General features: G+C 45.8%; 1 protein-coding gene across 1 annotated transcript in view; it reads left to right on the top strand.

Annotated features, from left to right (window-relative positions):
• The window catches only part of DPP6 (dipeptidyl peptidase like 6), a 768,584-nt gene that overhangs the window by 732,272 nt on the left and 17,991 nt on the right, over positions 1 to 18,321 (top strand). The window contains exons 18-20 of the mRNA XM_040984381.1: positions 10,460 to 10,558; positions 13,871 to 13,940; positions 16,959 to 17,153. Coding sequence (XP_040840315.1) covers positions 10,460 to 10,558; positions 13,871 to 13,940; positions 16,959 to 17,153 — 364 coding nt within the window. The remainder of the gene's footprint in view (positions 1 to 10,459; positions 10,559 to 13,870; positions 13,941 to 16,958; positions 17,154 to 18,321) is intronic.

Raw genomic sequence — 18,321 nt, 5'->3', positions numbered from 1 at the left:
GCACGCTTTCATGATTTGCAAAGAGCCCTGGAAAGCTTCCAGCAGCTGCACAAAGGCGTGAGGAGGCAGCTGCATCCCGGTAGATGAAAGCACGGACAGCCCCACCCGTGGCTCCGCAGCATTAGGATTCCGCCAAAGTCCACTGTGTTTGCCCTGACTCTGCTTGATGCTATGTCGTGAAGCTCTTAGGTAAACGGATCCCTGTCGGGAGCCAGGAAAAGTCTTTGGGAGCCTGGAAGTCTTTGGAAGCAATAGGAACCACAGGGGCCCTGGCAGCACCCCTGGAGCACAGGTTCTGGCTGGCTTCATATATGTGAACTCATAATTTGATCCTCAGTTGCTTCTGAGACTGGACTTGTCTTTATTCCCATGTGTCAGCTGATAAACAGAGGCATAAGAACCCTAGTAGTGTGCCCAAATGCCAACTATTAGCATGGCTCCCTGATCTTAAAAAAAAAAAATTGGAAATGTACCATACTCCGAAGTGCAAAACTTAATTCCTAACATGACGCCACAAGTGAAAAACTGCACATGTGACCTCATGTAACAGGACATGGTCAAAACAGAGGTACACTCAGAGCGGGCATGTGATCCAGTGGTCAGACACTGCATAACCTGCATCAGAGGGTCTGAACTTGAGTCCTGGCTCCACTTCGCTTCCTGCGACTATGCACCTTCACAGCACCAGGAGAGAGCTCAAGTGTTCGGGTTCCTGCCAACTACACGAGACACACGGGTTGCATTCCCTGTTGCTAGTTTTGACATTACCCAGTCCTGGCATAAATCAACAGACGAGTTTGTTCATTCGCTCTGTCTGCTTTTCAAATAAGAAGTAGTAAATAAATTGTTCATGCTAGTCCACTAGAAGTCATGTGTAAAATGATCTTCCGGCTATGTGTGGGAGGTATCTAGAGACCGCAAGCGGATTCAAGTGTTCAGGTATCTCATTCCTAATATACAGACATTCAAACATCTGAAAAATCCATAACCTGAACCACTTCCGGTCCCAGCATTTAGACAAGGGATTCTCTATCTGTGGTCAGTCTCTGCTCATTTGCTTGGCCGACGGGGAGGTTTGGGAGGGCGGGGTGACCTCCCATTTCCCCCTGCCTGCACTCTTGTGGAGGAAATGGGCAGCCCCCTCTTTCCTCAGAAGGCTTCTCCCTCTTACACCCTGCTTGGTCTGTGAATTGGCTGTGGTGGGAGTGCACAGCCAGGACCTCCTGCCACACAGAGAAGCCTCCCACATCACTGGAACAGATCAGCCAGAGGACCCCTGGAATCAAGACATTCAGTCTCCACGTGCAGGCTGGGGCTGGACCCTGTGCACTGGAAGGACTGAGCCTTGCTCTCGTTGCACACTCAAATGACAACCTCTAATCCTGCGCACCCTCAGCCTGCCAGTCATCATTCTGTCACAGTGCAGCTGACACAGCCATTCAGCAGGCTGTATCAGCACAGCTTGGAGCTTGGCACAGAGCATCACTGTCCACTCGTTTAACAGCTATGTGAAGAAAAACGACTTCAAACAAGCCACTCAAGACACAGAACAAAGTTCAAGGCCAAGACAAGAACCCAGTCCACCTGCTCCTGACCATTAAGCTATACCAGGTATCTGGCAAGGGGAATTTCCAAGACTGGGAATATCCCAGTCTTGGCATCATTGTCACCTAGATAATGCATTCTCCCCAGCATCCCCTGGAGAGTACTTTAAGATGAGTGTTGATGAAGTGCTGAGTCTTCATGATGCTTGCATCTCAAACAGGTCTTCCTCCTCATTCGGAAACCCAAGCCTTATGCCTACGACCAGGTTACATGAAGGCAGGCCAACTCCAAGACAGGTGATTCTCAAGCAAACTATGGGAAGCTTTGACAGGTTGTGAAGGTGTGGCTGCTGTCTGTTCCTCCAACAACCAGAGAGCACAGCATTGAGGAAGGCCAGGGCTGGGCAGCAGTCGAGGCTGTGGAAGATGAGGAGCCTGACTTGGTGGGGAAGACTCATCATGTCACTCTACCCTGACCCTGCTTTGAAATGTGAAATTACTGTTTCACAGTGCTTTGTCCTTTCTGCTCCTCCCCTCCCCTGACCCTAGAGCCACCCTGGGAATATTTGACTTTTTTTCTCCTTTAGAAAATCTTATATGCAAACAGAGCCTGCAGGGTGTTCACAGATGTGACTCTGAATTATTTAAAAGCTGTTTCCTTAAGAATGTAATTATGGTTGGAACCAAAGTATACTCATTTGGAGCCTGGGTATTCAAACAACTTAGATATTGGGATATAAAGCTAACAAAATCACAGTTAATACATTTCTGCTTTAAATGTAAATATGGAAGGGAGTACAACTTAGATACGTAGATGGCAATGCCATGGATGAGAGCTGCAATTACCTAGCAGCTTACCACACAGCTCTGCTGTCTCCCAGAGAAAATGCATGGGTTTGCAGAGTAGCAAACTTACAATGTGTGCCCGTTGACAACACCCCATGGTGTCTTGAAAGTGTATTCATGAACTCTAAATTACAAGGCTGTTCTTTTACCACTCCTTGATCAGCGTGAAAAGATCCATTTCTCTCCCTCCTACCCACTTCAGCTGAATATTTATTAAGGAGCAAAACCTCCAGCCAACTGGCACCAAGGCAGCTTGATGAAATTGCACCACACCCACACTCTGTCTTACGCCTCGGTTCCTTTGCAAAGGCTGGTGGGGGGCTATCCCTGCTCCTCCCCACGGCATCCCCCATCATCTTCCTGAATCCCCTCAAGTGCATGATGCAGATTCAAGGCTTTGAGAAGCCAGATGATGTCAAAATTCCTAGAACTAAAAAGGACCCATGAGGTGTGCCGAGCAGTGTGGCCCTTGCCCTGTAGAAGCTGAGACTGGCACAATAAGACTTCCTTGTTAGGAAGACCTGTCTCTGCCACTGAATAACGAGTGGGGTAAAAAGGTGCCACAGCACAGATTGAGGGCTGGCTGGAGGTGGTAGCCAGATAATACAGACGGGAGTTCAAACCCTCAGGGTGTGACTGCGCAAGGGCTACTCTGTAAAGATCCTAAAGGGAGAAAAGAAGAGTGGAAAAGGGGGCTTAACAGCTGACGTTGGAAATTACAATTTGTAAATGCACTTCAGTACAGGGCGAGTTTGGCAACTGCTGACACTGGCTGACAACAAGTTTATTTAAGAATGAAAATATTTTGCTATATGCTGTGAATCTCTTTAGTGTGGCTCTTCAAATCAAAAGGAATCTTCAGGTGACAACTTAATAATATGCAAGAGGGTACATGATGTTTCAAAGTTCTTTTACGAATGCACGTAGTAGTCTGCTAGTCTAATTGAAATGTCTTCTGAGGCCTCAAACGCCTGGGTCTTCTCCGGGCAGAATAGGAACAAGCATGCTGTAAGGGCACTCTAAGGATGCAACAGCAACAAGCTGCAAGGATGCGTTCTGTCCCAGAGGGGTAAGGCACTGCCTTCCATTGTCAGGGTCAGCAGCCTGGAGCTCTGACCTTAAATAAGTCATGAGGGCATGGAAGAGCCCACACACAGCCGTGCGGGCCACTGCGCACATTGTCTTCAGAGATAACAACCAACGCTGGGCCAGATGTCTGGTTTTATAGTTAAAATGCCTGCGATCCCATATGGGAGTGTCCCAGCTTCAGTCCCTAACTGGAGCTTCCTGCTCAAGCAGACCTTGAGCCGCAGTAGATGGTGATTCAGTTGAGTCCCCGTGACCCAAGAGATCTGCACTGAGAGTGCTCGTTATCTCTCTCTCTCTCTCTCTCTCTCTCTCTCTCTCTCATTCATCTTTCCCGGTCTCAAGTAAAAACAGGAATCTAATTCCAAACTTGTTGCCTCAAGCCTAGCCCTATGTCTTGGTCTTGATGCATCAGGCAACTTGATACATAACCCTCACAGGTTTCAAATATTTTGAAATTTGGCAGCCAAGGAAAGCAAGCCTTATTATAAAGTGGCATCTGAGTGAAGCATGGCCCATAGAGAGGCAAGCTGAATCCCTGCAAGTTTTACTAGTTAATCCCCTAAAAGAACTTTAAAAAACCAGGTACCCCCTTCTACAACCTGAAGTCTGTACCTAATGTTTTCCTCATCAGTTTGAAGAGCCAGACAGGCTATATTAGCACATACGACAAAATGTTATCATTTTAAAAATAAAATCATTACATAGCACTTCGCTTTATAAATGTTACAGCAATTTGATGCCTACCATCATCCATTTAAAACATCCCTTGAACAAATTTTTCTGTGACAAGTTTTTACAACCTTCCTCTCCCTAGCTCAAACTTTATCCCACTTGTCAGCTTCTCCACCCCAACTGTCCCTACTGTCAGGCAGGCTTGGAAGTGTCTTCTTTGGGACTTCTCTTTTATGCCTTACAACTGTATGGCACAATTGTTCTCTGTTTTCTTATTAATCAAATTATCATAATTAGGAGTATTTCACATCTAAACAACAATAACATTTTGAAGCATCTCTTTGTCACATAGGTGTCTCTTATTTTTTAACCACCCATTTAAGTGGCCAGATCGTATTCTTTCTAGAACAAGACTGTGTTGGCCACAGTATGTTCCTGTCTGTGCTTCCTTTTGGTAACTGCTTCTCTTTGGTTTTGTAGGAGCTCAGGAAATGCATTCCCATGAATATAGGGAGTTGGGGGAGATTTGTTATAGCAGCATCACTGATTTTGAATTCCTGTTTCCCACAAAATTGTGTCCCGTCTATCATCAAAATTGTTCTTAAAGATCTGTCTACTGTCACTCAGGACAACCAACCTTTAGTTGGTTCACATCCAGGGCCTAGGAGATGACTGAGCGTCCTGGCCAATTGGTGGGTTTCTCTGAGCTAACTTGGCCTCAGTGGCCCCTCATCCTTCCTTCAGGACCACCTTTTGGGACCCGCCTTTGGGCAAGACTCATGAGGAGCAGGAAAGGGTCCCAGAGTCCTGCCTTTCCCTTGTGACAGGTGCATAAGACCACAGTGGAAAGGGCCAGGGGAACAAGCAGTGCTGCCTTGCAGCTCATCCCAGGCGTGTTCGCTCTCAGCACGTTGGCTGATGGTACGTGTGCACACAGAGGGCTTCAGAACAGGGTCTGTGCACCAGACCTGCTCCTGTCATTCCACCCCAGGAGCATACACTGAGACAGACTTTCTGGAAGAGTGGTGATGAGCAGGTTTGCAGACAGCTGCACTTTAGACCTCAGCACAGCCTCTTTGGTGGGACAAGCTGAGCAAGTAAAGTGCAAAGTGCCACACACTCTTCAAGAACATCTGCAGGTACCTTTTCCTCTCTCCCAGCAACCTCAGGGCAAGCTGATGGCTTCACTTTCCAGTGACCACTCTCGGGGGTTCACAGAGCACCTACACTTTGTCTACTATGACAGCCGCTGCTCCCATTACTAAGTGAGAATGAAGATCATCTGTTTCATGGGAGGCCATACATTTCACTACATGCAACTCACAACTCCTCCAGCATCAGATACCTGCCTGGCATGATGCTAGAAGGACCAAGGTAAATACCATATAAGTGCACCTTGCCTTTGAGTTAAAATTTTAGCAGAAGAAAAAGAGATGTGGTAAAGAAGAAGAGGAGGAATAGGAGGAAGAGGAAGAAAAAAGAAAATGAAAATTCAGCTGTGACCTCAATTGTGTCCTACTGACTCCAAGAATGTTCAAGTTCAGGGCAAAGATATCCATGTAAGGAGATTCTAAGACTCAATGTAGGCTCTGGGTCCAGACCTAGTTTTTGATCCTTCCGAGGGACATAGCCATAGGTGGGCAGAGAGCACCTGTAGTGAAATTATCAGTGAGCATCACAGGCCGGAGGGCCCCAGACTAGGGATAAATGAAGAAAGTGAGCAGACATCAATCCAGGAAGGCCTGGACTACAAAGGGCCCAGAAAACCCAAGCAGCAGAGGTCAGAACAGACCATCAGATGGGTCTGTGCACGTGCACACAGTCCTGCCATTTGACTTCTTGTAGAAGTCGGAAAAAGGAACATGCTGCCTCTCCCCTCTTTACATCAGATGAGTATAAATTGCATTAAGATCTGGTCACTAATTTTCCCAAATTTGGCACCCTGGTGATTTCACCAAGTCCTCATACTGCATAGCCGTATGGAAGTGTGTGGTTTGGAACAGCCTGTGGGCCACACAGCGAAGAAAGCAGCCCTTGTGAGAGGCACGCGTCTCTGCGGTCTCACTGTGTCCAGATCTGATAATAGCTAATTCCACCCAATATTAGAGGGGGCTCACATTTAATTAAGGAGTGGCCATTTGTATGCTCCAGTCTGGAGGTCCCCACTGCCCCGGAGGCAAAGGAAGAGTCCTTCAGGGAGAATGCCAATCTTTTCTTATTTCTCTGCTGAGCTCCTGCCCTCTTTGAATGCAATTATGGGAACAAATAAAATGGCTTAACTCAACTCCCCTGTGAGACAGTCAGCTCTCTGCTGATAAAACCAGTTGTGTGGGCAATCATTAAATGAGAAATCTAATATTTAACTAAATTTAATAGTCTGTTGCTTTGGTGCTTTGCTGTGAAGGCTGAGATTTCAATAGAGAGGAAGGAGCTATTCAAATGCAGCCTTGTGTGGTAGTGAGCATTTTGGAGACAATGTGTGTTCCCATATGAAGCCAGAACAGAGTCCAGGAACTGGTAACAGGGTCTTTTGGAACAAGTGTGTGTCCTCGTGAGCTCTAGGGAAACAAAGCTAAGTAGGCAGCAAAACAATAATATTGCACCCCTGAGTTTGAAATTTGTCCTTCTTGTTCAACATCTGAGATTACAGAATGATGCCAGAAGCATCCAAACTCAGGGGCATCTATGTGGGGATCAAAACATTTTAAGAAATGGTGAGAAAGCCTGTCCTGGTCCTCATTTGTTTTGAAATTCTATGGTCCTTGCACAGGGGGGCTGGAGTGGGGGACTTATCAACAGCATCACCTCCCCAGCTGCAAGTCTCTGGCAAGCCCAAAGCAACCAAAGCTGGCCGATGCTGAGGGCCCCCGATGCTGCAAGAACTCTGCCTCTGCTCTTGCTGATTGCAGGTTTTCAGGAGTTTCCACTTCTATCATGTGACCTACAGGTTGGCAAGTAGAAAGGCAAAACAGGCAGATTTTCTGATTGAGGGTCATTGTTGATCTCAACTAGTGTAAGACTTCAAGATCATAAAAGAGAATCCCTCTGCTGCTCTCCTATAACAAGCTTGAGTTTGGGTACTACTGATGAACTACCTCATAATTCCAGCATTAATTGAACAGTCACATACAAATATCATGAGTCTTCCAAGCACCAGGAAGTTTTGACCCATTTAATAAAAGGTTTCTTTGATTTCATGAGTGTTTGCTTTATGCATACAACCGTGGTTAATAGCCAGGTCTGTTTCATCAACTCCTGACATTCAAGAGTCTGAACCTCAGAGACATCTGAGAGCTTCAGGCTTTCTGGGACCCTCAGGAGGACCTCTCTATCCTATTTAATTTCTTTGAGACCTTTCTTGGGTTATAGCAGAAGGGCCTTGTGTGAACAGAGGGAAAAACTGGAGTGGAAACACAGATGCAACTACACTCCGAAGATGCTTAGTTTCCAGACATGCTTGGGATTGCCACAAACAGATTTACCCAGGTTCCAGAAAAGGCGGTTGCATTTTGTCACTAAGTGGAATTGCACGCTGATGCACTGGGGTAATCCAGCCAAATCGGTAAATTCCTGTATTTTGTGTTAAATTGATTCTAAAAAGGTTGAAGCAGGAGTGTCACAGTGCCTCATCAAGGAGGTGATCGCTGGATACTAAGAAAGGAATTAGCAAAGAATATTCCAGACATGGTGTAGCAAAGCTCCCTGAGGCAGCAAAGAACCTGGCGAGTGTTCTTCTTTTCACTATCATGTGCTGCTCCCTCTCATCTTCCTGCCTTACAGTCTCATAAGCCAATGCCAATTAACTGATCCTATATGCTTAGAGCGTGGCATTAAAGAACTGCAGTTATTTTTTTTAATATTCGATTTGATTATGCTATATGGCCAGGACAAAGCCAGGCCAGAGTCAGGAGCTTCTTCCGGTTCTCCCATATGGTTGGAAGGTTACTGAACACTTGGACCATATTTTACCTCCTTTCTCAGGCCTGGATTGAGAAAGCTGGATTGGAGATAGAACAGCCAGTACATGCACGGGCATCCATATGGGATGCTGGTGTTAGAGGCAGCAGGTTTACCTACTGCACCACACTGTCATCCCTAGGCCTCAGGTCATTTAGAGTTAGCACAGTGAGTTTCGTTTTGATCTGTGAAGAATATGGGCCATGATGTGAAGCAGGCTATGAGCGTGTGCGCCACCCTGCGGTAGAGTGTGGGAGTTGGAGTCCGCTTGCAGTCCCCTTCAACAGCACTGCCTGCGGTCAGACAGCTGTGCACCCCTGCTGTCTACAAGGAACACTGTCTCCTGCATGCTACACAGTGCTCGCGATCTTGCCCAGTAGTGGTCTAACTAGATTTTTTAAATATTCTAACTATTTGAAAACCAGTTTTAGCCTTTCTCCTCTTATCTTTACATCAAAGTTCAGGGTTCCCGTGTATGTTGAACAGCTTGCAAGTCTGTTTTTGTTTTATTTGCTTCTCACACGCCCTAGGAACTTTCACTTCCCTCTGGTTCATAGGGATGTGCCAATCCTGCTCGAAACGATCGTTAGGACCCTGAATCATGTGGATGCTGAATGCAATGCCACTGGTGTCTGCTTTTACGAGTGATAACAACCTCCAATTTTCTGCGAGAAATGCACACCCACCTAGTAGGTTTTTTAAAAAGGGAAGTTATTATGAAAGAATGCTTCAACAGTCATTATATCATTTTATTCTATGAAACAGCTGCGAGTTATAGCAGTTTCAAGGTGATTTTGGTCAACTAAAGGTATGTTTCCTTGCAGATGAAATTTCGCTTCTTGACCAACTACCACTTGGACTCACATATACTCTGGAGTAAAGCAAGGGAATCAGATGGTTTTTGTTGCATGTCAATAAGGAATTTAGATGTAATGATTACTTCAGGAAATTAATGAAGTGGTTAATGAGGAGCTTTCTTACAGCTGGAGAATATGTATAATAAGGGCATGTATGTTACTGCAATATAAGGGATAAAACGCCCATGCATCTAAGCTACCAGCACAGAATTATGCTGGTCTCACTGCATTGTGAAATGTGGCTCTTGGGACTTCAGTGCTGATGAATGTATAATACAAATTAAGGTCACTCCAGGTCAGCTAACCTTGTGTTATACTGGACCAGCCAAAGTACCCTGGTTGCCCCCATTTCAGCCTCAAGGATTACAACTATTCCAAGAGGAACAGCTCCTTTTTAACCAAATGACAAATCAAGTGAGGCAAAGGCTGTACCCAAATTAATCAGTTTCTTTCAGTGTATACAAAAGCAGAATAAGCAAAAGGAATATGAAACAAAGAAACAAGATTAGATGGGGAAAAAACTACTCTAGCTGAGAGTGCTAATAAGGAACCACAACAGCATACATTCAACAGGCCCAAGAAAACCCACCTTCAATGGAGCGCTCAGCAGTTCCAGTTGTGGGATCCCATCATGTTATGAACAATGAAGTACAGGGCTTCTCGCTGTCAGAATCTCATGTAGCCCAAGCCTCCAAGTGGATGGTCTCTGGGAACAGAGGCACCAGGAGACTCACATGGTGTTGTTAAGGCACTCAGATTTATTACTTCAATGTCAACATTGGAGGGAACAGTCCCAACTTTCTCGTCTGCATATTGGCTCTCATTTCTCCATGTGGCTATCAGTCAACCAGTACGCAGTAACAGGACTCCACACAGTCAATCAACAGAGGCCAATGTGACTACCGGTCAGTCAGTGTGAAGCCAGAAAGGGTCTCCCTGGCTGTCAGCCCGCCTTTGGACTCAGATACAGGTTGTGTTACAAAGAAAAGCGCGAATGGACTTAGTACCATCCAAGTGCAGTCGTATTAGTTATAATTAAATACCAACTTATGGGAATCATAACACAGCAAAACACAGATGACAGCAGTGAGGATTCTGCATCCATTTCTAAAGAAATTTAATAAAGATAACACTCTCCTTCCCTTCCCTGGTATTATGACTACCAGAGTTAATGTACTCTTAGAAAGAGTAACCTCAAGATGAAATATATCAAAACCCAAGCATGTCAAAAATATCACCAAATATGCAGCAGGAAAGGGGACATCTTAATGTAGTGGAGAAAATCTCCTATCTTCCCAAAACTCTGGTGTGAGCCAGCACTTCTCTCACCTGGCCTGCACGACTCCTCCAGTGTCTCAGGCTCATGGTCTGCACAGTAGAAATGATACTGAAATGGTGCAGTGCTGGAGTGAGGTGCAACATGCCTGAGCACCTGGGAAGCCCTGCTTTGAATACAGTCAATGGTTGCTGAGTCTCAATGATTTTCTCTTTCAGAAATCTTTGACCTGGAAACAAATGAACATGTGCAGAAGGCCATAAGTGACCGACAGATGCCTATAATAGAATACCGGAAGATTGAGATTGACGACTACAGTAAGTGGGACATTTTTCCCTTTGGAAAAAGCAGCTACTCTGAGGTTTTTCAAGCCTGGTGGCTCTCAGATGCTGGGCGCAGACAGCTCTCCATCATGACGTGGCAGACCTGTGCCCCAAGGCTTGCCCCACGCTAAGCTTACTAGTGACAAACAAGAAAAGGTAGAAGGAAGGTTTTATTTCCTGGGAGGCCCCATAAGGTAGCTAAGATCTCAAACGCAATCCTCCTTTATCCACCTCATCATTGAGGGATAATATCTTCCCTCTAGAAGTCCTCTCTCTCTGGGCTGGTTGATATCCTGAACACTTTATCACATCACCTCTAAATGGCCTGAAGTGGAGGCACCTTTGCAACTGGAAACATACGTAACGATGGGTTAGGATAGGTTTGTGTGCTGTGGCAACCTAAGAAATAGCTGTCACTCAGCCTGTCTCTGTGCCCTTCTTTCTGTCGGACTCTTTCTTCCCTGAGTTTTGCTGAACACCAGCTCTCTGGTAGGCAATGCAAACTCCCCAAGTCTGGTAGGAAAGTGACACACAGATCCAGGAGGAGGGCAGAATCCTCACAGCTTCACCCTGATGGCAGCACCGAAGGCTTCCAACTCAAGCCAGCCAGCCTTGGAATCCTAAAGGACCACTAGTTGACCATGGGAAGCATCAAAGATAAAATGCCGTCAAAAGAGACCACTCTTGTTCCCCAGAACTCCATGTTCCTCCAGACTTGTTCACTGGACCCTCTTGTTTGCTGATTGGTTGATATCAAATAACTCAGACTTCCAAACTCAAAGTTGCCTTTGAGTCCTTCACTGACATCTGTAGACTCATTAGCTCTGAGGTTGTGAAAAGGTTTGCCCTCTGGTGTAAACTCACCAACTGGTAGTAACTGCCAGAGCTCTTGTTGGAGAGCAGAGGCTCACCAGGGCTGCATGGAGAAGTCTACCAGGATGGAGCACAATTGCTGAGCTGAAGGCGTGAGGGAGGAACTGCATACCTTGCATGTGCTATGCGTGCACCATCTCTGTAACTCTTTGTCCTTTCCCCTACAATAGGGTGCTGGCTTAGCAGCTTGACCAGTGTGCCCTGGTATCTTTGCAAGCATCCCCTGTGCCCAGCAACTTAGAAAAGACACAGCCACTTCAGACTATACACTGTCAAGAACAGAGACCAAGACAAACAGACTTCAGTAGGATGTGCTGTCAATCTCCTGACTTGGAGCAAAAGAAGATGGCTCTCAAATTCAAAAAAGAGTTTTAGAACACACTGGAGTCCTGTGAGATTTGAAGGTGGCCTGCAGGCAGTGTTAGGTTGGGACAAAGGACGACAGAGTGTACTTCAAAAGAGGTGAATGGGCGTTTAGGCAAGACTGAGCAAAGCTTCTTGTGGGTGAGTTGAGCAGCTGCCCTGGATTCCCACCACAGAGAGCCCCAGGGTGTGACCAGTGAAGCCACTCGCGACAGTCACTCCTTTGCCACTGGACAGAGCACTCAGGTTGCATTACTTAGCCACAGAAATTCACTTACTATTAGAACTTTTCCAAGCATTGCTAGAAAGATGTAAATTTCCCTTGTGATCCTGTAGGTGATCTCTCCACCTCTGAAAGTCAGAAAGGCACAGAAATATAAGTGGCAAGTCCCCTCAACCTAACTTCTTCTAAAAATATACCAAATGTGGCCCCTCTGGGGACAGGCATCATGAGAGAAATGAATAGGGACATAGGGAGAGATCTGCAAGAAAAATTAACTGGGGAAAAAGGACAGAAATGAAGAATCTAACAACCTAATTGGACCAAGAATCTGTCTGTGCTGATGGGACTATCACGCCACCGTGTCTCTGAACCTACCACAATTTTCTCACATTGCTGCTCCTGCCCAGCCTGGGAGACCAAGCCATCCTTCCACAAGATCCCATTCCGAGCACCTTAACCCAACCCTTACTACTCACTTCTGTGCCAATAACATTTGCAAACCCTGGAGTGCATTGTGAGGATGTGTGAAAGTCACTCCCTCTAAAACATGCACAAATATCCTGTTTTCCCACCCTTACCACCTGCTCTCTCTAGCATGGGCTTGTTGGAAAGGTCAACAGAGAGGAATACAAGGAGAGAGGTCGCAGCTGCATGTGCGGGGATTGGCATTGCAAAGCCATCCCTGAGCACCAGGAGAAACCTGGTTCATGTCAGCACTGTGGCCTGTTTCTGTTTTGTTTCTTCCTTTCTCAGTGCAAGAGGCCCAGACTTTCCCTAGAACAGTGAGCAGCCTGCAGGACAGGCTCCCTATAGGATGTTCAGCCAATCAGGCCACACTTCCAGTCTGCCCTTGGGCTTGACAGTGGCAGAGAGCAACCCAGGCCATGCTTTATGGATATTTAAATGATAAAATCCAATGCCTGCCTTTCTGCCAGTCCCTGGGCCATTGATCCAATTTGCAAGCTATTAACATTCCACCCAAATCGGTAATGAGATGCTGTGACCACCCAGCTTAGAGTGTGTCTGTGTAGTTATTGTATGGAAACCCTAGTAATTCCAATTTAATTGCTATGCCTTTGGTAATCTGGGTTGTGGGCAACACCAATAAACAAATTCTAACTTAGGCATGAAGGTTTGTCCTGGAGGAAGGTCGAAGGAGGTGGGTGAGAAAAAACTGATGAAGCAATATTTTGAGTTTAGGTTTTTAACACTGGATTTCATTGCTCCTGAAAACCACATCTGATAACCGAGGCTGCCACAGACACAGTGGGGCTGAAACAATTCCTTCCATATGGCCCCAGCAGTCACACACTAACAGAAACCTGTAGACAGTGAGTTGGGCAAGGCCTCCTAGCTTTTTGCAGGAATCTCCTCCGTGGCTTTCCCATTCTCTCCCAGGTCTCACCCACTACCTCTTTGTCTCTTCCTCTTTCCATCCTTGCTGCTCAAAATATCTGTCGCAGATGTGTGGGCAACATAGCAGCTGGAAGGGAAGGAACACAAGACATGAGACATTCCGTTGCACGTTGCAGAGGTCATGCTTCTTGCATGGATTCTTGCTGCTCACTAGCTCTGGTGCTGGCCTAGTCTTCTCAATGCACTCCCATCTATAAGATTAAATGTAAGCTTCAGATGGAGAAACTAAGCCTTGTTGCAGTTGTGTGACTTGCCCAAGACCACCAACCCTGCAAGCCACAGTCACTGAGATGGAAAGCTAGGCTAGTCTCTTCCTGGGAACTTCAACCATGCCTCCCTTTCATGCCCTTGAACATTCCCAACCCTGCTGATGCAGACACCTCCAGGTCCAAACTGCCCCTAACCTGTTTCTGTGTTCTAACTGTCCTTAGGCTTGCCAATGCAGATCCTGAAACCAGCAACCTTCACAGACACTACCCACTACCCTTTGCTCCTCGTGGTGTAAGTATTTTGGTCTCATTCCTTGTTGGGCTGTTTCCCTTGGGACTTAGGAAGCTATTAGGGAAAGATAGAGATGATGTTGCTCTAACCTAAACACTTAAGAAAAAATAGTGCATCAACGTGTGTTAGATTCTTTCCATGCCTCTTGGAGGTCCCCAGAGGCTGAGAGAGAAAGGGGCATGTGCAGTCTGCTTCAGGACAGTCAGCTACAATGAAAGAACTCAAATGGCAGGGCTCATTCAATAGTGGTTGGGAAAGATTTCAGAAATAGTCACAAAACTAGATGAGAAAGGACCATACTTTACAAGACAGGCTGGCCCTGGTTCTAAGAAGTACATAGGGTGGACATAGATCCTACCAGTATCTTAGATCCAAGCCTCAGTAGCAATGTCTTAGGTATTGGGCAAGCTGACTTCTCGCCAAAATAGCATCTCTAGCTATTTCCCTGAATACTGGACTACATAAGGGGAAACCAAAAGCTATTTCCACTCTCTGTGCTACCTGACAAGCACTGTGGATTATATAATGAAAGCAACTTTCTAAATACTCTGAACATTTCTAAAGGTATAGTCTGATGAGGGTCATTTGAATGCTGGGCATCTACTCCTGGTTGTGCACTCAGGTGAACTACATCAAATGCTAACTGCTACCCCAGGGTGCCCATAAGGGTTCATTTGTGTTCACCCAGCACAGGGAAGCAGGTTAAAGGAAGGTACCACCAACAAGACCCACAGAGCAAGAGAAACTTGAGGCCTCCCCAGATGGTCTGAAAGGAACCAGGCTAAAGCAGAGACCAGTATTGGAGGTATTTTATGTACAAGAGAGTCATTTCCCTTGAGTGTGCGTCGAATAGCCCAGTGGAGCTCTGTTGAAGCCTGTCGACTTGCCCTGTTCCTATCCTGGGGACTTAGTCCCTAAATAGGAAGTAAAAATGCCTATGGTCACTAATCCACCTTTCTTGATTGGAATGACTTAACACGTTACCAACAGCCTTCTACACACTCAAACCACATACACAGATACACACACACATATTCATACCACTGACACACTGCTTCTTATACATATTCACCACTGTCGACAGAAATCATCAATAGTCTAGTTGGAAAGTCAAAGTTTATTCAGAAAGTCACACTGATGACTTAAAGTGGACACAACCAGTCAGTTGTCTGAGCTGGCTACTCTACCAGCCTGAATTTGGTCGTGGGTTTTATATTTGTCTCACACAATGCATGGGGTCAGGTTTAACCAATGCAGACTTAAATGTAGGTATTAATCACACTGAAAGATCTAAGAACATCTGGTAATAGCTAACGGCCTTGATTCTTGATCAAGGAGGTATTTGCACTCATTCCTACGCTGGTGTGGCCTACATTCAAAGAGAAGTAAACAATGAGCTCATGTATCACTCTTCCAACTCTGCCCCTCTGGCCTAAGTCTCCCTGCTTCCTACGGAACAGTGCGTGTGTCCTTGGTCACGGTTAGAAAGGAAAAGCCCCATTACCTGGGCAGCATCTTGGCAGCAGCATGAACAGCCTTTGGGCCAACTTGGTCCTCACAATCACTATTGTACCTTAAACCCACACCTCCGTACCACACACACACGTGCGTGTGCACACACACACACACACACACACACACACACACACACACACATATCAACACCTCTCTCACACTGCCTGCTTCCTCCCTTGCTAAATTAGATCTCAGCCACTTTATCCAAAAGGCCAATAATTTTCAAACCAGCTTTCTTCCTGCCTAACCCAGTTTCTTCAGTAATCTTAAAAGCAATCCCAAAAGGTTTTTCATTGCACAAAATGATTCAAGCTCCTTTTTGAAATAAAAGTGGTAGAGATTGCCTTCAAGGCAAACTGTGGTTGCATGGCTTCAGAAGGGACCCAATGAAGACTAACCCCATATGCCAAGTGGCTGCTATCTTGCTCTCTTGGCTAGCCTGTGAAGCAGTATCTTTTTTGTTTGATTCTTGCTGAGTCCAACACATGGCAGAAAAGAAAATCTGGAACCTCAGGAGTCCAAATACATTGTACGGGTGACCAGCACCTGCTTGAACAAAGAAAGAACATGTACTTCACATAGAATGGTAGTGCCTTAACACATAGCCTCCATGTGTCACATACTCTCTCCCCTTCACCCCCCTGCACCCCTCAGTCCTTGTTAGATAGGCAAGGTGGTGACAGGGGTCCTGGCTGCAACCCATGACCCCTTTCCCAAAAGGACACATTGCCATTCCTTAGAGACAGTGTTGGCCTAGATCCTGGCTCTCTCTCCATCTCATCCTGTCCCCACCAACAGGAAAAAAAAAATTTGTTTATCCTTTACATGTTAGCATGCCAGTAAATATTTAACAACCAGTCTTCTACTGAAAATGGCTCTGTTGATTGCACTAGCCAATGTCTGTAAATGTTCTACTTGGATGACTGCAAACATTGTGTCATCAGTGAGTTGGCTAGAAGCAGTGAGCAGAGTAGAACTCATCAGCTGAGAGCTTTCCTTATCCACTGCCACAAGTGAATATGTACTTTGCTCTCTGATGGGTTCACAGCAGAAAGGCAAGTCTGCTAGCATGGATGAGGCTTCATTCTAACTGATCCAAAAGAAAGACAATTTCTTCAAAAGAGGTGTGTCACTAAAAGGAGTCAGTACATTTCCAGGGAGGACAGGAGTCTCGCAATATTGGGAAAATACTCCATTGTGAGAATTCTGGAGGAGTTTAAGCTCTGCTCACCCAACTGTTGCTTTCTGATTGGAGGTGCCATAGTACTTAGGGTACCTTATAGAAGGACTTGTTTTCCTAATGGTGTGAATATGTGGATGCAGCCTGTCTTATCCACCTTGGGGAAACAGAATCTGCTGACAGGAGTTGAGAACATGGCAGCTAGGACAGAATATAAGATTCCTTTAGGAAAGATCCAGCGTTTTAGGAAAGAACTAGCATTTTTGCTAGACCAGCCACTGTTCACCTTGCATCATATTGAGTCCATGTCATGTCTTTTCCAGCGATGGGACCCCAGGGAGCCAGAGTGTGGTGGAGAAGTTTGAGGTGACCTGGGAAACAGTTCTGGTGAGCAGCCACGGGGCCTTGGTGGTCAAGTGCGATGGCCGAGGCAGTGGCTTCCAAGGAACCAAGCTCCTGCATGAAGTGAGGAGGCGGCTGGGCTCTCTGGAAGAGAAGGACCAAATGGAGGCTGTGAGGTGAGCACCATGCCTGGCTGATGCCAGGGAGACCAGAAAGGCTGAGAGAGGACAATTGCTTTCAGAGCATTGCACATGGGCACATCAGATGCCTCTGATCAAGCCACATTTTGCCGGCAATTTGCTCATACTTACAAAGCTTAGTAGGAAGCCCCAAAGTTAACGTCAAGGGAAACTACTAGTGGTAGTCTCCTAAACACATTCATACTACTTCTCCTGTATCAGAAACAGCATCCTCAATTCTGAAGAGCAACCTGTACTTGCTACCTCATTTCTTCACTTTCCTATCATTGAGTCAGTGAGACCAGTCACCTATTAGAGAGAACAGAAAGAAGCAAAACACCAAGGAACAGGCATTTAAAATTATTAATTGAATGTTACACTGAAAATAAAAGGATGCCAAGAGACTGCGCCTGGCTACAACTGTCTTCCAGACTCCCTGTAGGAATAGAGCTCTCACAATCTAATGTCACAATGTGATTTTGCCACTGAGAGGTGTTGTAAGAACTGTTCAACCAATTCCACAGACTCTGGCACTTAGGCTCCCAGGGAGGACAACGAAAAGCACCTGTGACAGAGAGTCCTCTAATGATAATCATTATATTCACCATAAAGAGAGCTGTGTAATAGTAAGCCTGGGCTTGTGAGGAGGAGAGAAAACAGGTGCCAACTTAGCAGTGTCTAATGACAGAAAGACCCTGAGCGTGACATTTCTGCACTTGTTGTCATGCAGTGTTCTGTTGCAAGTTTAAAATACTTTGCTTTCCTAGCTTTTCAAAGTATTTGCTCTTGCTTTTAAAAATATGGACGGAGTATGGCATACACTTGGTTGATGATTTCCATGAGTGAATGAATGGCTTCTTCTCACATTATTTTCTAAAAATAAAGTATTGACCTAGCCACCTATTCAACCTCTCCCTCCATCTAATCCTGGAGCTCCTGCTCCTCATTTCCATGGGCAGCTGACATGACACAATCATGTAAATGGGCGATTTAGTTACACATGGAACCACACCAGTACTTGGATCACAATTCGTCAGAAGCAAAAAGCCCTACTTAGGGAGCTTTCTGGGAAGAAGTGGCCTATGGCAACCTTGAAAAGTGAATAAGCTTTTTTTTCCCATATAGAAAAAGGGGAGATGCAAATTCCACACAGAGAAAGTATGGT

This window comes from Ochotona curzoniae, unplaced genomic scaffold (assembly GCF_017591425.1).
Source record: "Ochotona curzoniae isolate NIBS_2020 unplaced genomic scaffold, NIBS_Ocur_1.0 contig_4105, whole genome shotgun sequence".
NCBI lineage: Eukaryota > Metazoa > Chordata > Mammalia > Lagomorpha > Ochotonidae > Ochotona > Ochotona curzoniae.
The sequence above is the reverse complement of the archived record's forward strand: the minus strand, read 5'-3'. Positions and strand labels throughout refer to the sequence as shown.